This window comes from Xenia sp. Carnegie-2017, unplaced genomic scaffold (genome assembly GCF_021976095.1).
Source record: "Xenia sp. Carnegie-2017 unplaced genomic scaffold, XeniaSp_v1 HiC_scaffold_3, whole genome shotgun sequence".
In the NCBI taxonomy this organism is placed as follows: Eukaryota; Metazoa; Cnidaria; class Anthozoa; order Malacalcyonacea; family Xeniidae; genus Xenia; species Xenia sp. Carnegie-2017.
In genome coordinates, this window is record NW_025813493.1 from 3,412,409 (window position 1) to 3,434,754 (window position 22,346).

Genomic DNA, 22,346 nt, shown 5'->3' on the forward strand with positions numbered 1-22,346 from the left:
CTTATTCCTCGTTGCAATGTGAAAGCTGACTTGCTGCACTATTTTGAAAAAGATGATATTTTAAAGAAGTGTGTGGATGTCAAGATGATTGATTCCAGAGGTGTTGAGGAAAAGGGCGAAGGAGTCGGCGTTGTCAGGGATGCATTTTCTCTGTTTTGGAATGAAATAATTTCATGTCCGTCGAGGATGAACGAGTCCCAGTGATTCGTCATGACGTTTTGCGGGAGAAGTGGCAAGCGATAGCTAGAAATCTTGTGTAAGGTTACACTCAAGAACGCTATTTTCGAATCAAAATTTCTTGCGTTTTCTTGTGCTCCTGTCTTTTTGGCGAAGATTATGTCTCAGAAGTTATGTACCTGAGTTCGTTTATGAAGTGTGTTTCGACCACTGAGTCTAGTGTGGTTAAAAATGTACTTTCTCATTCTCTTGCAGTTTATGATGAAGATGTACAGGATTTTTTAACAGGGTTTGAGTGCAAAAATATATAGCGTTTATACAGCGTTTGCTGTATAGCTTTTTCCCTCGGTGTTTTCCCGTATAGCTTTTTCCCTCGGTGTTTTGCCGTATAGCTTTTTCCCTCGGTGTTTTGCCGTATAGCTATTTCCCTCGGTGTTTTGCCGTATAGCTTTCCCTCGGTGTTTTTGCCGTATCTTTCCATTCCTTCCATTTTTTCCCTCCCTCCTTCCATCCTCTTTCCATTAATTTTTCCTCTTTCCCTCGGTGTTTTGGTATCCTTTTTCCCTCGGTCCACCAATCATATATTCCCTCAGTTTTGCTGTAAGGATTTTCCTCGGTGTAAGCTTTCCCTCGGTGTTTTGCGGTATATAGCTTTTTCCCTCAGTGTTTTGCCGTATATATGTTTTTCCCTCGGTGTTTTGCCGTATAGCTTTTTCTCTCGGTGTTTAGCTGCCGGAGGTATTATGTATTCCAGGTCGAAAATCGCGCAAATATTTGTGTTTTTAACAATCTTATAAAAATTTACACAATAGCTGCTTTTATCGGCCTCGAAATCGTCCCAAAGGTTTGGTGTTTTTATATCACCTAAACTCTTCGATATTTTAGGCATTTTTCGTCCGTACGTATCTACAAGCTTCTAATGAAACGAATGAAGTCACGTTAGACGAGATTGAAAGAGTTATTGACGAAGCTGACAGGTAAATTTTATAAGAATTGTCCTCTTATATTAATACAGCGCAAGATAAATTTTTAAATTCTTTTTTAGGTTTCTATTGGTACGTATGTCTTGAATGATTCAGTGACGTAGTTCTAGTTTATTTAAGGTTCAGTTAAGTCAGTTTTAGAGTTTACTGACACCATTTAGGTCAGTTTTAAGTATACCTAGGGCTTATCAAGTTATATTTGATGCAATTAATACATAACTTTTGAAAGCAATTCCCTTTTATTACATCGCCTATTCGTGTACTCTTTTAGCCATTGTACGCAAGTGCTTACATATTGGCGTCGGTTTTGTCTTTCTGCGAATAAATGTTTTAATTTTACGTATGTTTTAAAAAAAATTCTGAAATAACATCATTCAGCTTTGTTTTCCTTTTCTTCTATAGATCGTCTCTTCTTTCTCATTTCTTTTGGGCAATGTTTTCAATTCTTCAAAGTTATAAATCCTCGATCAATTTTGGTTATCTTGCAAGTAGATGAACAGTTCAATAGTGTTGTTTACCGTTAGATTTACATCACGTGACTGAATTTGGCTTTTTCTTTGTTGTATTGTCGTACCGTGGTATTGTATCCTAAACACCATTTGCTTTTTTTTTAATATACCATATCTTATAAGGAACATTCTACATCGAACAATGTTAGAAATGTGCACCACCACTTCATCAACTTTTTGCATATAGTTTGCGTTATTTCTTTACAAACATTTTGTGTAACTGCATGGTCTTTTGCACTAAGTTCTTTCCATGTGGATTTGTTTAGAACAAAGGTTAGTCAGCAATAATGTCTTAAGCGTGTGTATCAAACTTGTACATAATGAGCGCTATCATTGTGAACAAACGTAAAAGCAACGTAACACTTTGCGAAGATTTCTTATAAGTTTACAAGAAGAATTTTTGCTTAAATTTTATAGAATCAAATCACTATAAAGTAAATCCCATCCTCAGTAGTAACCATGCAAAGGATCTTGAGTGTGTTTTATTAATCTGTCATATAAGATATTAAGAAGCGTCAGAAAATATTTGGAGAAATACTTACATGCAAACCTCCACCTATACAGGAAATGTTACGCAAATACTACATTCACTGCATGATGGTAGTTCTAACAGTTCTTAAAAAGAACTGTGAGTTACAAACATTCTATCACACATGCCCAGTATTATTTGAAGTAAAAGATGTTTTGCAAAAAATAACTAAAACAACTATAATCGAAACGAATAAATTTAAAAGAAATTTTTCAATTTTTCTTTTTACATGTATTGCTGATTAATTTCTAAATTCTCTTCAATTGATTTAATCGATTAAGCTCATGAGGATCATTAGACTAAAAATACATGGAACGCTACCTTAAGAAAATAATTAAAGCCAATTCTTACACCCAGACACGCGAGGTTTTACACCAGATACGCTTGTGTAGTGTTTCGAGATTCTCTCGCGGAGTGAAAATTGATTGACTACACACGCGTGTCTGGGTGTAAAGTTTGGCTTCAAAAAATTATTAGGCTTTTCTATTACTGGTAGCGTTCCATGTATTTTAGTTCAGTGGCTCAGATCGACTTCCACATTTTCACAGGCTAAAGAAAACCCAGCTGTTGACCAAGCTGCGTACGCGTTTTATATTGTTGTTGTGTTATAAATGATCGACAAAAAACATTTCTCTTTTTTTTTCAGTAAAATATGTTCAAAGGAAATATTATTAAAACTAAAACAGACAAACTGAGTTATTTCCGTGCAATTTAATTCGTATATTGTATGACGTCAGGGACGTCGGAACGTCGATAATTGAAGGGGGAGAATATTCATATATTCGTAGTCACATCTCCTAAAAAACAATTGATTTCAAAAGAAAGTAATCATCTGAAACACACATGTATGAATATTTGCCCTCCCCCCTATTATCGACGTTCCGGCGTCCATGTAGAACGTTGAATTTCTCCACTAACATGTAACTTGCCTTTTCAAACAAACTTACGTATGACAAATTTCAGTACCTTTAACAAAAATATATGTATGCTAATACTTCAAACTAGAAATAGGTTATGGTCACAGATTTGGTTACGACATTTTAGTGCGCACAATTCTGAGAGTACTGCAGTAGCCTGCCCTTCCAAGTAAAAAGTAGGTAGAAATACTAACTCACTTTAACTTTTTCAATTGTAGTTCCTGTCTCATCAGCTGCCTTTTGAATATTGTTTCATGTTTCTCCTTTGCCATTCCCTGATCGTAATAAGACTTCAAGATAGCTTTTTGCAAGTCAGTTAATACTTCATACTGTTTTCCAGTTGCCGCCATCTAGATATGGTACACGTGTGTCGTGTGCATGTCGTGTGTTGATGATATATAAATTGGTGCATATATAAATTAAATATGGCGTCAACAAGAACGCTTAGAGGATCTCCTACATCATATAAATGCGACGTTCTCAATTTGAGAAGTCTTGCTTCAGACGATTTAGAACATGCGACACGGGTGATGATTTGAATTTTTTTCAAAACTGGCTTTTAATGACAAACTGTTATTTGTAAATAGACGTCTTACCTACAGATATGTAGAATGATCTGCAGGTAGTTAACCAATCAAAAGTGACATTGCTTACTTATTGAATAATGATGTAAGATAATTGCATGACATACATGATACACCAAGATTGCGTGGAGCGTGGCGAAAAGATAAAACTAGTTACTTACAGACCAATATCTAATTAAATGAGTGAAAAGACGTAACATTAGAGTCATATAATTACCTAAATCACCTCTAATTTTTAAGGAAAATATTAGAAAATTATTATTTCACCACAGCATTTTTAACTATTTTTTGACGCTTTTTAAATAGACAATGATTATAAAGGTTCTTTTAAAAGACATAAAAGCTAAAATGTTTTCATTTTATGTTGAAAGTTTCATTAGAAATAATTATCAAATTTATAACATCACAGTCTTTGGAAATTCTTTATGGTTTTATTTTCATCTCAGTAAACGTTAAAGATTTATTGTTTTTTTTCCAATAATACCGAACCACACCACTCCAACTGCTGTATGCTTCACTATAGTAGTGCCCATTCAGGTTAGATTGATGACAAACATTATACCACCAAGCACCTTTCCAGCATGAGGCACAGTTTCCACTATCTTTATCATTATCTGAATCCTTGGTTGAAAACGCCATGCCATTATGATAATGTAATGAGTCTCCAGCAGTTCCTAAGAAAAGTAATACCTTTGAAAAATCGCATTTAATGCAGTTATAGAATTCTTTTGAACTTGCAGAAACTCCCCCAAAAAGGGTTTTATGTCGTTGGTAGAAGATTTTTATAGCGGTCGTTTGTTTTGGGGGCTTTTGTGAGATTTGCCAATCAGTTTTGTTTTATTTTAGTAGAAGAGGAAGGACTGATGTAAGTGTTAAAATATATTATATAACACTGAGTTTTCATTTCACATATTCTGGTGCATGTGGGAGATCCAACCACAATCACATTATAATATTGTTACCATTTGTCATAAAGTTGTTATAGCTGACTTATTTAACAACTTGCTGTAAATCCTTTTTCAAAATGGAATAAATAAATTGCAAAGGTAAAATTTGTCAAAACTCTGACTTTGATCCTACTTTCATTTCCCAGAACATTATTTCTACATCCAGCCTTAACTCATTGCTCTCACTCTTATGTTAAGTAATGAATGATATTTAATTTGTATTATAATAGACCTTTAAAATTCTTTATTGACTTGATGATATGCCTGTAGTGTTGTCCGAGACTTAATTTATATTTATGTTTTTCATTCTTCTTTATATAACTTTATCCAAGGAAACTTTAATGAATTTGAGTAACGTTTATATATGTATAAAATAATTAGGAAGTTTATAATTTATGATTTTCCGTATAAAACAGTGCTCGATGCCCGAGAGCAGAGCGTAAATAGTGATAAGAAGAAGAAAATACACAAAAACTACAATTTCATCCCGACAAGCCTGTTTCGTGATTTGCTCACTCTTCAGGGAGTTAATGATGATTAATTCATAATCCCTGAAGAAGTATCTAGCTGGCTGTCAAGATATATGAATTTTAATAATATCATTATATTATATATTTATACCTATTTATAAGGTAAAATAGTTGGATGTCCCAGGCTTGTGACCGGTATAGCAGAGTATAACTCTGGGACTTGCAACGTAAGGCTCTCTGCTTTTGAGTAGACTTGTTTTGTTTACAAGGAAGAGGAGTGGAAGGTTAATTTTTCAATGTTGTTAGATAAGGTCGTTATTGTTTGTAGTTGTTGGATAGAGCATTATGCTATCATTTTTTTATTTATACATAAATAAATAATCTGGGAATGGAAGCCTGAATTTACAATCATATACTACAGGCTTGCATGCATTTGATATTTGACATAAAATGTTTTAATGTTCATTTAAGTCCACATAATTTAGCAATGTTTTAATCCACGATGTTTAGGCGCATGCTCATTACTTGTTTACAAAGCTTCAATTCAATTTTTATTTAATCTTAATGCTATGGTAAGCACAATCCATGAATGATCTTTTATTGTAAGTCAAAAATTCTTGTCGTAGGGTGCAACTTAGTTATTCACACAACAAAATGATTTTTTTGTCTGTTTAATGTATTTTGTTGTAAGTTTGTAAGATCAAATTGATTATATTTTTTAAGATCTAGCAAGACTTCCGCTCAAAGTCAACCATTAAAATATCTATGTTTTTCCCAAAATTGCAGACCTGTCTACGCAAACTGGAATCACTCGAATCATTCCGACGTATAATGCTTACATCAAAATATTGCTTAGAAATTTGTCCATAAAATGTTTATATTTACTAATTGACTCACCAGAATGTGCACCAAGACTCAACTGATATTTATGTGTTTCATTCTTTACAGCAAAAAAATCATATTCAGCATATGCTTTGTTTCCTGACCAGTCTCCCAGGTCAACACGAAGTTTATTTCTCTTGGCTGATGTTAGTCGGTATATTTTATTCAATCCAAGCCAGAATTCAGAAGCAAGATTACCAAATCCTTGTGTATAGTTTTTCCAATCTCGATAAAAGTCTACTTTTCCATCTTGACGACGTTGAAACACGGTCCAACCTCCACCAGATGACGTCATATCACAGAAGACACTGAATCTGCCCTGGCCATCTGGATCAATTTCATAAACTCCGTTCTTTCTTTCACCTTTTTTGTAGAGACCTGCACAGTCTTTTTCCTAAATAAAAGTTTTATTAAAAAGCTATTGCAATGTACGTCTTATGGGTTTTGTAACTCATTAAACCTATAAGCAAATTGCTACGCAGCTTTCCTGCGCATACATCCATTGTGCTGAATAACTAGTTTGTTCATTTTATAATTAAATCTAAACACAAATTAGAAATAAAATTGACTCAAGATCATTACAATTGCATTCTTATCCTTGAAATCAGGAGAATTTCAGTAACTTAAAAGATCAATTTATTTTATAGGGATTCTGTGACCTGTGGCGTGTTTAATTTATTGTAGAAAACAAATATATCTTCTGATACTGTCAGTTATCATTCGGCTGTCTAACGTACATAATGCAGAGCATGTTTAAATAGAAAGGTTGGTATTAATGGCTTGTTACAAAAATAGATGCATTCAACGTCTCCTACCGTAAACTTTCATTGAAAGAGCACAAAACCTTTTTAAACTGGTCAAATGTAGTAGAAACAAAATCTTGAACATTTTTGAATTTTACATTTTATATTAGAAATTCACCAATGCACAGTTTCCATGCATAAATCAGTTAATATTATTATTAAACATTATTTAGGATGCTACAGGCGTGGTAAAGTTGGTTAATGAACTACCGTTCCGATTTATAGACAACTTTCTTTATTAGATTAAAGCCCAACTTTTTATTTAGGTAATGTTATCATATTTTTAATATAAATGATTGGCAATTAAGCAGACAAATTGAATGATATCAACTGATTCGAAACATCAACTGATGTTTTTATTTGATGAAGACTTAGCGAGCATTTCAGTGATCATTAATATATATCTCTTAATAAAGGAATAACAATGTAATAAGTACATAATTTTCCACCAGCTATATTTTCAAAATGACGTTGGTATTTTATATTACATTATATTAAAAATGCAAGAAAGAGTAATATTTATCGTGCGTTGCTTTAATCCAATATGCTTTAACCAATGCAGTACTAAAGAAATTTTAAAAAGAAAAATATGCCTGCAGGATATTACGGGGGTTTGCAAGAAGATGATTTCGAAAACGAACACTTGATCAGGCTAACAAAAAAATGAGCAAAATTTTCTTTTTAAAAGAACTTTAAGTCAGATTTAATATAGTTTTGCACAACACTTACGTAGAAAAAATTAGCCTGAATTATCAATTATTTAAAATAAACGCAAAATGCCCACTTAAGAAACATTTTCCAATCAACTAGCTAATTTCTTTATTCTTACCGTCGGTAGTTGAGTTTGATAAAAAGTCCATTTTCCTTCTGAGGCAAGTTTCGTTAAATTGCTGTTTGTTGTCATGTTAGTAATTTGGCAGTTTATCTCATGTTCTTTTGCATCAAATAAGAAATTGAAGCCAACACATAGCTTCTGTTGATGACATTTCTTGAAACATTCAATGTGATTGGGAACAGTATAAGTTGAAATGATATCTTTCGGTGAAAGAGTCTCACCTTAAAATAAAGAACAAAACAGAATACATTACAATAGGTGTAAATTATGCACAAAGATAACAAAGTCCATTTTCTAGTCAGTATATACAAAATAAAATTAAAATTTACAAAATTCAATGAGACAGGAAGCAAAAGAAAGTCCCAATTATCTTCGTTTCTCAAAAGTAACCAATCATCATTTCTGTTCAAACGTAAACGCAAAACTTTCTGTACGTATATTACATAGACGGGGTGATACAATGGTAGCTACGACATTGCCCTAAATTTGCCAAACTGTATTTTGCGTATGAATCGTCATCAGTAGATTTTTTAGTAATTTTCATGACAACAATCATAAAAACATGAAAAGGAACTTATTTTGTTCATAACATGCCATCCACACGGCAAAAATATTAAGACTTTTGCTGCCTTAGTTTATAAATGAGATATGAATATGTTTTTAATGTCTAGGGTCTTAAGTTTTAGAATTTAAAAAACACGGACATCTCATGTAAATTGAATACAATATTTTCTCATATTGTATTATGTTAGCGAGCTTTGATTGGCGTAGAAAAAATTTTTGGCGATCAATTACTTTCCCGTTCTGTCTGTCTATTACACGTATAATTTTAGCTATAAATGTAAACAAATTTTGTTAAGCAAATATCAAAAGTTGCACAAAATGTGGAACTCGAACAGAGCTTGTAAATTTTTTTAGTAATTTTCATGACAACAATCATATAAACATGAAAAGGAACTTATTTTGTTCATAACATGCAATTCACACGGCAAAAATCTTAAGACTTTTGTTGCGTTAAGTCATAAATGAGATATGAATAACGTCTAGCGTCTTAAAATGCCTGAAACTTCTCTCAGGTATGAGGGAGGGTGGGTGAGACAACTCTCCAATCTTTACAATCTTTGGACTAGTTGTGCGAATTTCAGGAGTTTGTTGGGAAAATTTTCATAATTTCACAGTTCCATTATTTTAAAAAGTACAACTGGCAAGGTTTTGTACTCGTGTATATAAAATATGATTACAAACCATTAATAATTTTGAGATGAAGCCCTACAAATTCTTTGGCAAATGCATGACGTGTCAACATGTTTTGTGGAAACTCTGTTTAATTTTACTGGGAGAAGCTCAGCGAAAGCACCCAATAGTGTCAATTTATCGTTAGTTTGCAACATTAAATTCTTTGATCGTATGTTTGTATAGTTGTATTCACATTATTGTGCATGTTACTTTGTCCGTTTTTTTATCCGTGTATAATTTATTTTCTCCTAAGTCCAATTTGTTTGACGTAAACAAACCTGAGTTCAACGAAGATTCAAATTCACACGGGCTACTTTTTTGCATTTGCTGACCATTAAAACCCAGGTTTAACCTTGGTTTGACTTAACCCATATCAAGAAGTGGAATGAATTAAACCCAGGCCAAACCTGTGTTAATAGTGTTCACACGCAAAAAAAGGCATACAAGCATTCATTTGAACCTGGGTTGAGCCCAGATTAGCTAATGTCGTGTGAATTAGGCTCAAGTTTGTATCAACGTATAGTTAGTTGTTTTTACTTGTAGTGATTGATGAATTCATGCATGCATTGTTAGATGTAGAAAGTCAATATCAACTTTAGACGTGAGATAGATTCTGTAACACAAACATAAAGATGAGAAATTAAGAATAATGTACGTTATCCACCTGCTGTTAACAAAAAAATTCTTGGGCTACACTACATAAAGACGCCTTCTATAAATAAATTTAAATGAGCGGAAACTTTTAGGCGTATAGTTTTATTGTATTTCCAATTATATGTTCCAGCAAAAGTGTAAAGTTATGCTTGCAAAACTGCATGATTTTGATTAAGCGTCAGTGGTGGCAGATAAAATTTCTGATTAACAAAACTAATAAACTTTATAACTATATATCTATCGGATGATTTACCTTTACAAGCTTTTACCTACCAAAGTTTTTACACAAGTTTCGGCATTGAACGCAAGCAATATACGAAAATGAGTCGAAGAAATTAAAGACACAAAAAAGTAGGTTTTATTAGTCAGATGTGATGACACAATTTCAAAAAAATTATTTTGCTGACAAATCAAACTAAAGACCAACAAAGCTAGATAGAAAGCTTTGTTTCAAGTCATGTAATAAGCCAACCAAACTTGTCTGCTCGGTCATTACCGTTAAATATTGGATTTTAGTCTTTGAGTAGATAACCTCGCCGTACGGGCTCTGTATAAAGCTAAAAAGCCCTTGCTCGGATTTATCTTGGTGAAGACCTTGAGCTTTGTTAAAGGTTCAACGAAAAATATGTTTCCCTCGCGTCAAGTTAATAAAACATAAGAATGGTTTTTAAAACACACGCGTTTTACGACATACGAGTTTTTTATGTCCTTAAATTCATTTACGTAATTATATCTTTGTTATATTGTAACATACCGTTGTTTTTTGTCTTTATAAAAACACTTTGTGAACTTTGACAAGCATTATTTGATGCATTGTAGAAAGCAACTATAAGAAAAATCACAAAAACACGCATCAACATCTTGCATAAAAGAAAGAAAGACTTTATGTTTGAAAAATGTTTTTGGAAACAATTATATAGCCACCATCATGAAGAATAAATTATATTTTGCACATGCAGCTGTGTTCAATTTTCGTAAGTTACATAAAACAGCACTTTCCCAATATTTTGGGCATGTTTCAAGGCCATAAAAAGCCGATTTTTGTTTAGCTCTTGGAAGCTTGTAGAAATATTTCCTCGCTTGATGATGATGGAAAGATTGGTTTATTGGTGAACAATACAGTAAAACATTGTTCACATTAATTACATCCTATGTGATACACAACACATTAAGTTAAAACTCATATATAAATCATTGAGTACTCGAATATGTCTTGCTTTCACATATATCATAGTTAATAATTAATAAAAGTCCATCTGCTTTGCTAGCTAAAACCTTTGCTAGCTACAAACCTTTGCTATCTAAAAACCTTTGCTAGCTAAAACATTTGCTATCTAAATCCTTTGCTAGCTAAAACATTTGCTAGCTAAAACCTTTGCGGGCTAAAACCTTTGCTGGCTAAAAACGTAGCTTCTACAGACGTCCTGTTGTGTTTTGTGGTTTGAAATAAAATTTGCTAAAGTTCCATCATGGGTTCTTTAATTACGAAATCTAGCTATAATATTAGCGATAATGCCCGAGAAATATTTTTATTGTCAAGTGAATGCAAATTAAAGCTTTTAGGGTACAATTATTGACGTGTTGTTTTTATTATTAATGTCACTATACAATAATGATAAATACTCAGTTCATTAATAACGACAGTCACTCAATCACAGAACGGTCATGGGGACTGGGGAGAAACGGCAAGGTCACATGGGGGGGAGATCTTTTTGGGAAAATAGTGTGTTTACAGGTGAGGTATTTACATGATTTTGTGATTATAGTTGAGATCATACATTGTGACTGACTGAGCGTACGTACGATGTACGATTAGCTAGAAAAGATGTACGTACGATTAGATGATACAGACGGTTTCCTTTTTTAAAGTTGCCATAATCTTTGATTTTCTGGTATTTTGAAAATAAATTTACAAAATATTTTTGAAGACACGGCTGCTAATTGGTTGAATGCCCGAAAACCCCGTGTTTCAGAAACTCTATTACAGTCTCGTAAAAGTATCACAGATTGCATGGTTTGTGCGGAAACTTTTAATGAGACAATTTTTCAAACAACATGTCAATAAATTTGTGTTTTTAATATTGCTTTAATAGGCTATTTTATGAATGAGATAAAAAACATATGTACTTGTTTCCATTGAGTTATAGAATTACGTACTTGTGAAAGTGTTTGAGCAACTCAAAATTGCTCGGAAGCAATCGCCGTCGCAATTCGTGCAAGCTGCCACGCAACTTTTTGTTTCTCTCAAACTTTCTCGCGTGTAGAAACACGGAAAATATTTTCTATTTCTTACATGATAAATGAATGCTTATTTTTATACGTAGCTACACACGTATGCATTACGTTTTCCTTCTCTGTTTAAGCTACTACTACTAGTAGCAGTCACAGTCTGACAACGATGCTAAAAAATGCACGCTCCGTGCCTGATAACGTCGTGAATGTTAGCACATTCCAGTAAAAAGAACTGAGATCAGGAACTTGTTATGTTAATAAGAGCTGCCAAAATATGGGTGGCTTGTTGTTGTAAAAGAGTTAAGATGTGAATGATGTGATTTGAGAGAGATCAACAATAAAAGGCAATTACTCAAGCTCAATTTGGACTTCCTCGAACTAATTGTGAGAATCGAACGAAATTCACCTCAATAAAGATTAAACATCTACGTCACGATAGAATAATAATGGCTTCTTATTTTTCTTGGGTTTTTCTTTACGAAGCCTTTGGACTACGTAGCCATTACTTAAAAATTACGACAAACAAGAACATTATATTGAAGCAATTGTATAACGTGTAGCTCCTTACTCATTTGGACACACAGTCAACCAACCACAGTCAATTAATGTCTCAAAGTATTGTATTAAGTAAATACGTGACTGATTTGTTCTTATGTGAATTGTAAAGTGTACTTGTTCAAAAATCTATTGTTTTCATTCATTACTTAAACTACTGAAAAGTCATGCCTAAAACATATACAAAGTTTATTAAACTGGAAATGCTTATGTGCTCAACTGATATTTTATGATCAAGTGTTGCTAACATTTTTGTTATTTTGTTGTTGATGTGTTAGGCACGAGGTTAAAAACAGCCAATCACCAGTTCTCTTCTGCCATAATGACGTACAACCAAGTAATGATTTACAACTAGGTTATTGTGAATATTACAGACTCTTAATAATGGTAAATATGACTTAAATACTTACAAGAAACGTGTTGGTTAACGCAAAGGAAGATCTTGATGAGACAAAAATTCGTGTGCTTGATTTCGAATATTCTTGTTATAATTACTGGTCAAAATAATAGAAAGATTGTTTTCTTTTGAACCACAAATGAGGAAAAAAGGAAGGAATGTCTTTTCATCTTCGCGCTGCGTAGAGCTGTCAAATATTATGATAGTAAGATTTCCGTTATGTGCAACCATTCTCTTTGGCGAGAACAAGATTGTTTCATGACAAACCAGATAATATATCAGATAGTCGCATGAAATGCATGATAAATCCAAGATGGCGTGAGAACGAGGCAAAAACATCAAAATTTTTTGCAATTATCTTTCACCACCAACTTCAAAGAAATAAAAGAAAAGACGTCACCGCAAAACTATATCATTAAATCTACTATCATTTGGGGAAGAAAAAAATTTATTTTTTCACCACAGCATTTTTGAACAATTTTTTCCACGCTCTTTTAAAAGAATGATGTTTGTAAAAGATCTATTAAAAGATTTATCAAATGTCAATATTATGCGAAGTTTCATAAGATATATTCATTAAAGTTAAGGAAACACAATATTTGAAAATTCTTTATGGTTTCATTTTCATCTCTGAAAACTTTAATGAGTAAAAGTTTTTCCAATGATACCAAACCACACCACTCCCACTGTAGTATGCTCTACCATAGTAGCGCCCATTCAGGTTGGAATTATAACAACCTTTATACCACCAAGCACCTTTGTGGTCCGTGGCACAATTTAATCCATGATACTTATCATTATCTGAATCTTTTGTGGTAAATGCCATACCTTTATGATAAGATAATGAATCTCCAGCAGATCCTAAGAAAATTAAGAGTTCCTCATAAACTTGTATTTAATGTTGTTATACAATTCTCCTTTTGAACTTGCAGAAATTCCCCTATCTAGGGTTTTATGCAGTTGGTGCAAGATTTTTAGAGTCTTTCTGTGGTCGTCTTTACTGTGGGGGAAGGGGGGGTATGAGAGTTGTCAATCAGTTTTTTCCTCATTTTGTATAGTAAAGAAGGAGGACTGATGTAAATACCAAAATATATTATATAGTACTAATTTTTCATTTGATATATTCAGGTGCATGCGGGAGATCTAACGACAATCTCATGAATATTGTTACCGTTCGAAGGTAAAATTTGTTAAGCTGCTGCTTGACTTCGATCTCACTCTCATTCCCCAGAACATTATTTTTACATCCAGTCTGACTAATGACTGGTGTTTAATTTTTATTTGAATAGCACTGCAAAATTTTTTATTTACTTCATGATATATCTGTAGTGTTGCCCGAGCTCATGCTCATTACTTGTTTACAAAGCTTCAATTGAATGTTCATTTAATCTTAATGATACGGTATCCACAATCCATGAATGATCTCTTTTTGTAAGATTTTTAGAGTCTTTCTGGGGTCATCTTTACTGTGGGGGAAGGGGGGGTATGAGAGTTGTCAATCAGTTTTTTCCTCATTTTGTATAGTAAGGAAGGATAACTGATGTAAATACTAAAATATATTATATAGTACTAAGTTTTCATTTGATATATTCAGGTGCATGCGGGAGATAAAAAGACTCATGAATATTGTTACCGTTTGAAGCTAAAATTTGTTAAGCAACTGCTTCATTTCGATCTCATTCTCATTCCCCAGAACATTATTTTTACATCCAGCCTGACTAATGACTGGTATTTAATTTTTATTTCAATAGTAGTGCAAAATTTTTTATTTACTTCATGATATACCTGTAGTGTTGTCCGAGACTTAATTTTATATTTATGTTTTTCATTCTTCTATGTGTAAATTTATCCACGTAAACTTAAATGGATTTTAGTAACGTTTTAGGTTCTTGTCACGAGTTCATAAAAAAAAACTTTGCCTTTTTGTGATGCATATATATTGGAGGCCTGAATTTTTAATCATATACTACAGGCTTGCCTTTTATATTAAATGTTTCAGTGTTCATTTCACAAGGGTGTGAATTCTTTTATGTACAAAATAATTTTGTTGTATTTTATTCCACGATGTTTGAGCGCATGCTCATTACCTGTTTACAAAGCTTCAATTGAATTTTCATTTAATCTTAATGATACGGTAACCAAAATCCACGAATGATTTCTTATTGTAAGTCAAAATTGTTTTCGTAGGGTGCAACTTAATCATTCTCACAACAAATGATTTTTTATGGTTGTTCAATGTATTTTGTTGTAAGTTTGTAAGATCAAATTGATTATATTTTTTAAGTTCTAACAAGACTTCCGCTCAAAGTCAACCGTTAAAATATGTATGTTTTTCACAAAATTCCAAACCAGTCTGCGCAAACTAGAATCACTCGAATCATTCCAACGTATAATGCTTATATCAAAATATTGTTTAGAAATTTGTCCATCAAATTTTTATATTTACTTATTGACTCACCAGAATATGAACCAAGACTCAACTGGTATTTATGTGTTTCATTCTTTACAGCAAAATAATCATATTCAGCATATGCTTTGTGTCCTGACCAGTCTCCCATATCAACACGAAGTTTATTTCTCCTTGAAGATGTTAAACGGTATATTTTATCCAATCCAAGCCAGAAGTCTGAACTAAGATTACCAAATCCTTGTTTGTAGTCTTTCCAACCTCGATAGAAGTTTACACTTCCATCTTGACGTCTTTGAAACACATTCCAACCTCCACCAGATGTCTTCATATCACAGAAAACATCGAAATAACCCTCGCCATCTGGATCAATTTGATACACTCCGTTCTTTTTTTCACCTTTTCTGTAAAGATCTGCACAGTCTTTTCCTTCAGATCAATGATAAAGAGGGAATTCAAATTCAAACCCTTCTTTTCTTACAGAGCTTATAAGTTATATACGTATGACAATAGACAGTTATATTCATTCCCTTGTCTTCTTAAAATAATTCTTACCTTCTATTTGGGTTCGCATGAGATTTTTATTATTCTTGAAAAGCTCTTTAAATTGTTTTTCAAGACTTTTTAGCTCCGTTTGGGCAGTTGCTATTTTTGCTTCAAGTATTTTCATTTGTAATGATAGCTTAATCATTTTAATTTCAAACTTCTTGATTTGTTTTTGTAATTTTAAAAGCTTACCCCTTTGTTCATGTGTGTTGTTAATTTTGGACTGAAGCTCTATCTTAAATGTTTGAAGGTGTTTGTTTTGCGTGCCAAGTTTTTTGTGATATGCTTGAAGTGCAGCTATTTGTGCTTTTATAGATGCAATTTGTGTCTTTAATGTTACATTTCTATGTCCAGATTTCAAAGTGCGTTTCATGTCGAAACTTATTGATGAGAAATCCTTTTTTGAATGATCTCTTACATTGTTTGCTCTCGCTCTATACAGAAATAGAAAAAAAAATAATACAAATTACAATAAAATCATCTTTTATACGACATATATTACAAATATGTAATAATTCACCGCCTTTAAAACCTAAAATGTATTTATTACAAACATTTACATTCAGTAAATTTAAAACAAGTTTAAAACTTACTCTTGCATGAGAGCACCAATGCAGCCAAATACCCACAATGCACAAGTAAAGTTCGTCATCTTGTGAACTATCTAAAGCCAAAGCAAAAACTCTGCGTGCAGACAAGATAGGGGAAGCTCTATTTATGTGTTTTGAAAAATGTAAAATTCTTAACAACTTGATGGCGATAACATGTTTTTCCTGCTAAGTATCTTTGATCAATTAACTTGTTTCAGCAAATCTTGAGTTATGAATAATTTATTCTTAAATTGTGATAGCCACTTAATTTTTGACTATAAGCATGAAGTAAACTGAGCTTTTGTGCCAGATTGATTTTATACTTACTAGGGAACTATGTTTTATACAAAGTTCAGTTTGAAAATTGCTCGCCGCTATATTTTTTATTGATTAATAGCATATTAATTGATAAAATATCAGACGGATAACTTCGAATAGATTTTATTTAGGAAATGCAGAACACCAGAATATCTCTTTATGATTCATAAAACATACGAAGAGCAAACGTTAAAACCTTCAAACTCTAAATAAAAATTATACAATATTTTAGTCACGTTATTTTGACCAACAATGCTGCTAAACTATGAAATACATGATTAAGAGTAATTTTTTAGTAGATGTAAAGATTTAAAGTAATAATATAGCTGGTTTGTTATGATCAAATTCAATTAAAGCGTTTTTCGAATTACAATTCGTCCTACTACTGAATAGTAATATTCTGGAATGTTTTATTGGGGTCTGCCTTTCATTATCCAAGTGTGTACACTTATGTATGTATGTATTCTTCACAAATTTGTTCAAAACATAATTCGTTTTTGTGAACAGATAAAGACAGTCGTGCATTTAGAAACTCAAAAACAAAAAGATCAGAAAAGTTCTTTGTTGTTATGCATTTTTCAACGTAAGTGCAGAATTCTATACCGTCCAACGAAATTGCACATAGTTGTTAATAATAAAATGTTATCGTCATGGAGATAAGAGCAAGAAGGTTTTATAGTATTTGTTAGAACTTTCTAATATGGTTATGAATCAACATGAAAGATGAGCTGACAATCAAAACAGAATGAAAAATGTACCAGAAGCACATCTTCAATCAAGATAACTGTTCTTTTGGCGATCGGTTTGTGATATATAAAAGGCACAATAATACCTTCACATCATAAACTATTTATTATAAGTCAATTGTTAAATTTCTGGTATGTTAAATGATAAAGCAGGTATATTAAGTTTTGAGAAAATATTTTTGTTAATATATCACCACTTTTTCACGAGGGTACATTCAAACGGCGTCAAAGTTTGCAATTTTATTCTAATGCCAAAGTCCATTATGAAAAGTGAAGAGGCAGCTAAAGCCGTTTATCTTCATATAGGATGGAAAAACTCAATCAAATAAAAATTAAACATTGTACAAAGAATTAATTATTTTGGTTATCTTTGAAATAACAAAATGAATTTATCGCAATTTTGAAGGCTTTTCTGTAGCATTTTTGTTTAAGTATGTATGTAATTAACTTTCATTAACATATCTATAACTTTATACTAACGACAACTTCCTTTAGCACCATTCATACCTGACTATTCAATTTTCTAAATCAAAAGTGTATAAACTCAATTAAAAAAACAACAATTTTATAGACTTTATTATTTCAATCACCTCATTTCAGATTTTTTCTTGCTTCTGTGCTTCATATATATTTGTTGTACAGATTGCCTGCCCATTACTGGACGTTAGTATTGTAAAGAAACTGCTGCTTCTGCATTTTTCATTTCTCCATGAAAACACTGCTCAATTAGCAATGCCATTGGCATTACATATAAACTGATAAAAGGATTCAAAGAGGATGCTTGTAAATCACTGGTATAATTGCTTTTTGCTATCATGAATTAAGTATTCTCAAATTACAAAAGTATTTTACATAAACGTTTTGTTCTAGTAAACAGATAATACAACAACTTATACATACATTTTAAATTGACGTAGTATATAAACAAAAGAGGAGTAAAGTTAACATATAAGCTACGAATACATCTCCAGAAAAATTTTGGTATTGAACTTATTGATACACACGTTGTTGTCACGGAGACAACAACAGAGTTTCGTGAATAAAATTTTGTACATCGATCTGTCCAGCATTTATTACTTTTAAGAATTACAAAATACGTTAATGTGTTAACGTAATAAGAAATGCAAAAATAAAACTTCAATGAAAAATATTTGTACAACTAGTCTGCTCCACAGAAATTACTGGTTTGATATTCAGTATAAGGAATGCGTAATTAATGAAGTGTTTACATTCTGGTAGATTCAGAAATAAAACAGGTATGTTAAATAACGCCTGGAGAAGAATTTTCCAAAGGTATAACAAAAATTTCACACGTAGGGTTACAAGTTTTGTTAAGTTGTGTTACTAAAATAGAGTAAGAAAAAACAGAGAGGCTAAAACCTTTTATCTTCTTAAAAAAAGAAATACTAAAATGAACAAAGGTTGAATTTAAATGATGCAAAGTACTTTGACGCCATTAAAGAACAGTCAAAACATTAAAAATATTTTATTGCAAATTAACGCTAATTTATCTTGTTTCTTTCGTAATTCCTTCGAAGCACATATCTCTGAACCAACATCAACATAAACTATTAACCTTGCTCATTCTTAAAGATCTTTCTGAACGCGGATTGCTCGCACTTGAATCTGTAATTGTTTGTTCAAAGAGTGCAATTGAAAAATTTCAGCAATACAACAGCATTAATACTAATACATATACTACAACAGCATTATTACTAATATAATGCTGAATTTTTTTTTAGATTATGAAATTTTCGGACTATATCATGAATTATTACTGGTTTATGTAAATGATTTCGAACCCAATCCTCTAGATGTCTAACTACCGTGTCACTCCATCTTGAAAGGTAGCAAAAAGCAAATCTCAAAATGAAAAACAATCTAATGTTCAGATTTCATTGAATTCGCTTACAGAGTCAAATACCACAACGGAACTGTTTGCATTACAAGAGAAATCACATTAAAACTAATAAGCAATCAAAATTTGTAACTTAAGACAATCTACCTGTCCACTGTTCAGTCTACAATGCGTCTTCCTGTCTCTCAGCTTTTTAGCGTTCATCAATCAACGTATCTATAGAGCAAAATCTAATTTTTGCAAATTATTTAATCATAAATGTGCATGCATATGTTTGTTTAATAACGTATAGACCTAAGACTTTAAGAAAAACTTCCCTAAGAAAATTACCTGGAAAAACTCCATTGATTTGGAATTATTCGATCTGTTCATTGTTTTGACTCAAGAGAGATACTGACTCAGTAACCATTTTAGAAGAAAACAAGGCATGTCGTTTGTGTCATGTATTCAGTCAAAAAATAAACAACACGCGGGCATTAAGCACACAACTTAAAATATTTCGGCATATGTCAAATAAAGCTTGTATTTTGATATCTTGAAACGTCCCAATACGAATCAATATAGCAGCATAATAACTAAGAAAAAATATTTGGTTCTTTCGAAGTATAAATTGAAAATAGAGTAGTTAAGGCTTGTTGGAATTTATGTATGGATTGAATTTAATTATTTTCAAATATATAATCATCAAGCATTACAAATCAAGTCACTTGGCTTTGGTTCACAAAGTCTAACACTTTCTTCACTTAAAGTATTTATGTTCTATATGGAATTTATTAAAAGCTTAATTTAAATTGTCTCTTGTTCTGTATAATCTGTAGTTTTCAAGATTGTGAAAAATATATGGCACAAATACAAAGAGCCAAGCAAAGAGAAGTTTGTTAAACATGTTTAGATAAGACTGTAAGGTTGTATTTCTTGAATGCGTTGAAAAGCATTAAGTAATGACCAAAAACTAAATCGCGTAAAGACAGAAAAGCTGTTTACATTACACTTATTTATGTTTGGATTTATAACACAAAATTTATTTAAGGAGCATTGCAGAAACCACAAAAAATACCTGCTTGTAATTTTTAATGATTTGTATGAGGGCCTTTTTACTCTTTTTAACAAAGTTTCCGAATGGGTTCCATGGTGGTTAAATTTGAAGAAAGGAATTTGATGAAATAATTCATGAAACCGTTGTACTTCTTTTACCGATGTGGGGTACGCATTTACATGTTCGCCCTCATTTTCTCTAGGCTGATCTTCATTCCGTTTCTGATCAAGAAATATGGCCTGTGAACGCTATATTCTCCATTTTAAGTTTGAGCTTGCCAGGGCTGAGCATAATTCTTCCTTCCCCCTCTTTCTTTCATTGATCAAGGATATTCATCAAACATAAAATCATGGTCTTCTCTGTCGCAATCCTTGTGCCATCAACACCATTTATAAAATAAACACAATGAAACGCGTGCGGTGATTAGTCTAGAGCCGTGTTTACATTTACCTTTGCAAAACACATCTGAGCTCAACCAATCAAATTAATCATAACAATCCATTAGTCAAAGAGAATTTGCAAATCGATCATGAATACATTTTAGAGGAGAAATTAAAATTTTTGTCTTTTTCGCATTATCATTATTATATAAAAGAAATAAAAGATGTTTTTCGTGTTTGCACTGGCTTATGCAAGCCTCAGAGACGTTTGTGAGAACTCGAAAGCAGGTGCTTTTTGACCTTTTGCATTGCGACTAACTAAGGCTTGGTTAAATTATTTTGAAAGATCTCGACTCTCAGGACTGAGAGACTAAATTCATGGTATCCGGAGCCATCTGCAGCGAGTTTGGGAAGGGAAAATAATTGTTAGCATGCAAGATTCAGTGTTTGAGTTGTAGTGAAAATATGACAGAGTTAATTGTGGAGAGAACTTTTCCATTAGAAGATTCACCAAGATCAAGGACAGGTAGCTGAAAGCACTCACTCTGGAGTAATTTCAGCATTTGGCAAAAGAGTGGATGTTTAGGTGCTTTAAATCACTCTTTGCTAAAGAAAATAAGACGTTGAAATCATCATTCAAAATTTACACCCTTTCAGTCAAAAATCTGAAAATGATCTCAAAGCTTACAGTAAATAAAGTATGTACTCATAGTCAGATCCAACATCATATATGGTAAATCAATTCTTGACTAAACGGTCTGAACCCCATGTGATTCAGTGTGGTTCATCAATACAAGGATTAGCCAAACTATAGAAACGAACAAACATCATGTTACATTTCGTGTATGAAGGAGTTTGAGTGTTCCCTTTGATGCTTCTACAAAGTTGATTGCACCAACTTGCTGTAAAGATTATGTGCAGAAAATTAGTGTAGTCAACTGTGTCGACGAGAGCCAAGAAACGTATTTGTTTCAAAACTTGTGTGCAAATTCATTTTTCTGGTTTTATTAATGGTTCACTCTAGCCAACGTTGGTTGATGGAGGCTCTATAAGGATCATGCCTATGCCAAGTAAGGTTGTTTAACATTGTAAATACCATTCTATGCATTTATGTGCCCATTACCCAAAATGCTGAAATAAAACGTTAAATGTGGTGATGTGTATTTAACTATTAACTTATATTCTCTGCTGATAACTTTGTAAGTGAATTGTATTTCAAATGAAATAAGTAGGCCTAAAATGAATATATGAATATACAACCACCGACCTAACCATCCTCACTCCCCAATGAACGTTATGCCTCTGCTTGAATGACAGCTATATACAGTGTTTAAAAAACTGGAGAACACTGATTGATACATACATATTGAATTAGTTTGCTGCATAAATTTAACAGTATTCTATAAAATTCATATCAGTTTCATGCATTGTCAAAGCCAATACTTCCCAAGGGAATGAAATAAGACCTGTCAATGCTGTTTAATTTATGCAGCAAAATAACTAATTCAATCTGTATGCATGCATAAGCGTGTTTCGACGAACAATTTCGTTGTTTTTGAAGTACCTTATATATGTCATTACAACAATTTCACACATAGAGAGAATACAAAGATGTAACCAACTCTAATAAATTGTGTCTAACTTCAATGTGTGTGTGCTTCGATGTAAGAGAATATATTTTCATTTTCGGCTAAGATGATCATCTATTGATGGACAGTTGACAGCAGTTAACTTAAGTGACTTTAGACGACTTCA

General features: G+C 32.4%; 2 protein-coding genes and 2 long non-coding RNA genes across 5 annotated transcripts; all 4 read right to left on the bottom strand.

The window, feature by feature from the left end:
- Positions 1-3,769: 3,769 nt before the first annotated feature.
- On the bottom strand, positions 3,770-6,501 carry LOC124454915 (angiopoietin-related protein 7-like). The gene is made up of 3 exons (XM_047005667.1): positions 6,496-6,501; positions 6,014-6,392; positions 3,770-4,373 (listed from the first exon to the last, which is right to left on the bottom strand). The coding sequence occupies exons 1-3, from the start codon at positions 6,499-6,501 to the stop codon at positions 4,123-4,125; spliced, it is 636 nt and encodes a 211-aa protein (XP_046861623.1). The 3' UTR covers positions 3,770-4,122.
- Positions 6,502-7,672: 1,171 nt separating this feature from the next.
- Positions 7,673-10,353, bottom strand: LOC124454788. Its single transcript, XR_006951608.1, has 2 exons — positions 10,281-10,353; positions 7,673-7,857 (listed from the first exon to the last, which is right to left on the bottom strand). It is a non-coding gene; the product is annotated as an uncharacterized LOC124454788 (long non-coding RNA).
- Positions 10,354-13,140: 2,787 nt separating this feature from the next.
- LOC124454714 (angiopoietin-related protein 7-like) lies at positions 13,141-16,405 on the bottom strand. 2 transcript variants are annotated; one of them, XM_047005490.1, is made up of 4 exons: positions 16,257-16,405; positions 15,673-16,097; positions 15,169-15,549; positions 13,141-13,571 (listed from the first exon to the last, which is right to left on the bottom strand). In XM_047005490.1, the coding sequence occupies exons 1-4, from the start codon at positions 16,313-16,315 to the stop codon at positions 13,321-13,323; spliced, it is 1,116 nt and encodes a 371-aa protein (XP_046861446.1). In that variant the 5' UTR covers positions 16,316-16,405; the 3' UTR covers positions 13,141-13,320. The 2 variants fall into 2 exon arrangements, with proteins under 2 accessions (XP_046861446.1, XP_046861447.1); XM_047005491.1 differs by having other exon boundaries at positions 15,169-15,546; positions 16,257-16,396.
- A 1,690-nt stretch (positions 16,406-18,095) lies between these two features.
- LOC124454764 lies at positions 18,096-20,606 on the bottom strand. Its single transcript, XR_006951604.1, has 3 exons — positions 19,506-20,606; positions 19,323-19,391; positions 18,096-18,943 (listed from the first exon to the last, which is right to left on the bottom strand). It is a non-coding gene; the product is annotated as an uncharacterized LOC124454764 (long non-coding RNA).
- Positions 20,607-22,346: the final 1,740 nt, after the last annotated feature.

Coding starts and splice junctions, on each gene's coding strand:
- LOC124454915 (XM_047005667.1), bottom strand. Junction 4,374..6,013: donor GAGTCTTGGTGCACATTCTG/GTGAGTCAATTA, acceptor TACTTTTCTTAG/GAACTGCTGGAGACTCATTA.
- LOC124454714 (XM_047005490.1), bottom strand. CDS start 16,315: ATGACGAACTTTACTTGTGCATTGTGGGTATTTGGCTGCATTGGTGCT. Junction 16,098..16,256: donor ATTGGTGCTCTCATGCAAGA/GTAAGTTTTAAA, acceptor ATTTCTGTATAG/AGCGAGAGCAAACAATGTAA. Junction 15,550..15,672: donor CATGCGAACCCAAATAGAAG/GTAAGAATTATT, acceptor ATCATTGATCTG/AAGGAAAAGACTGTGCAGAT.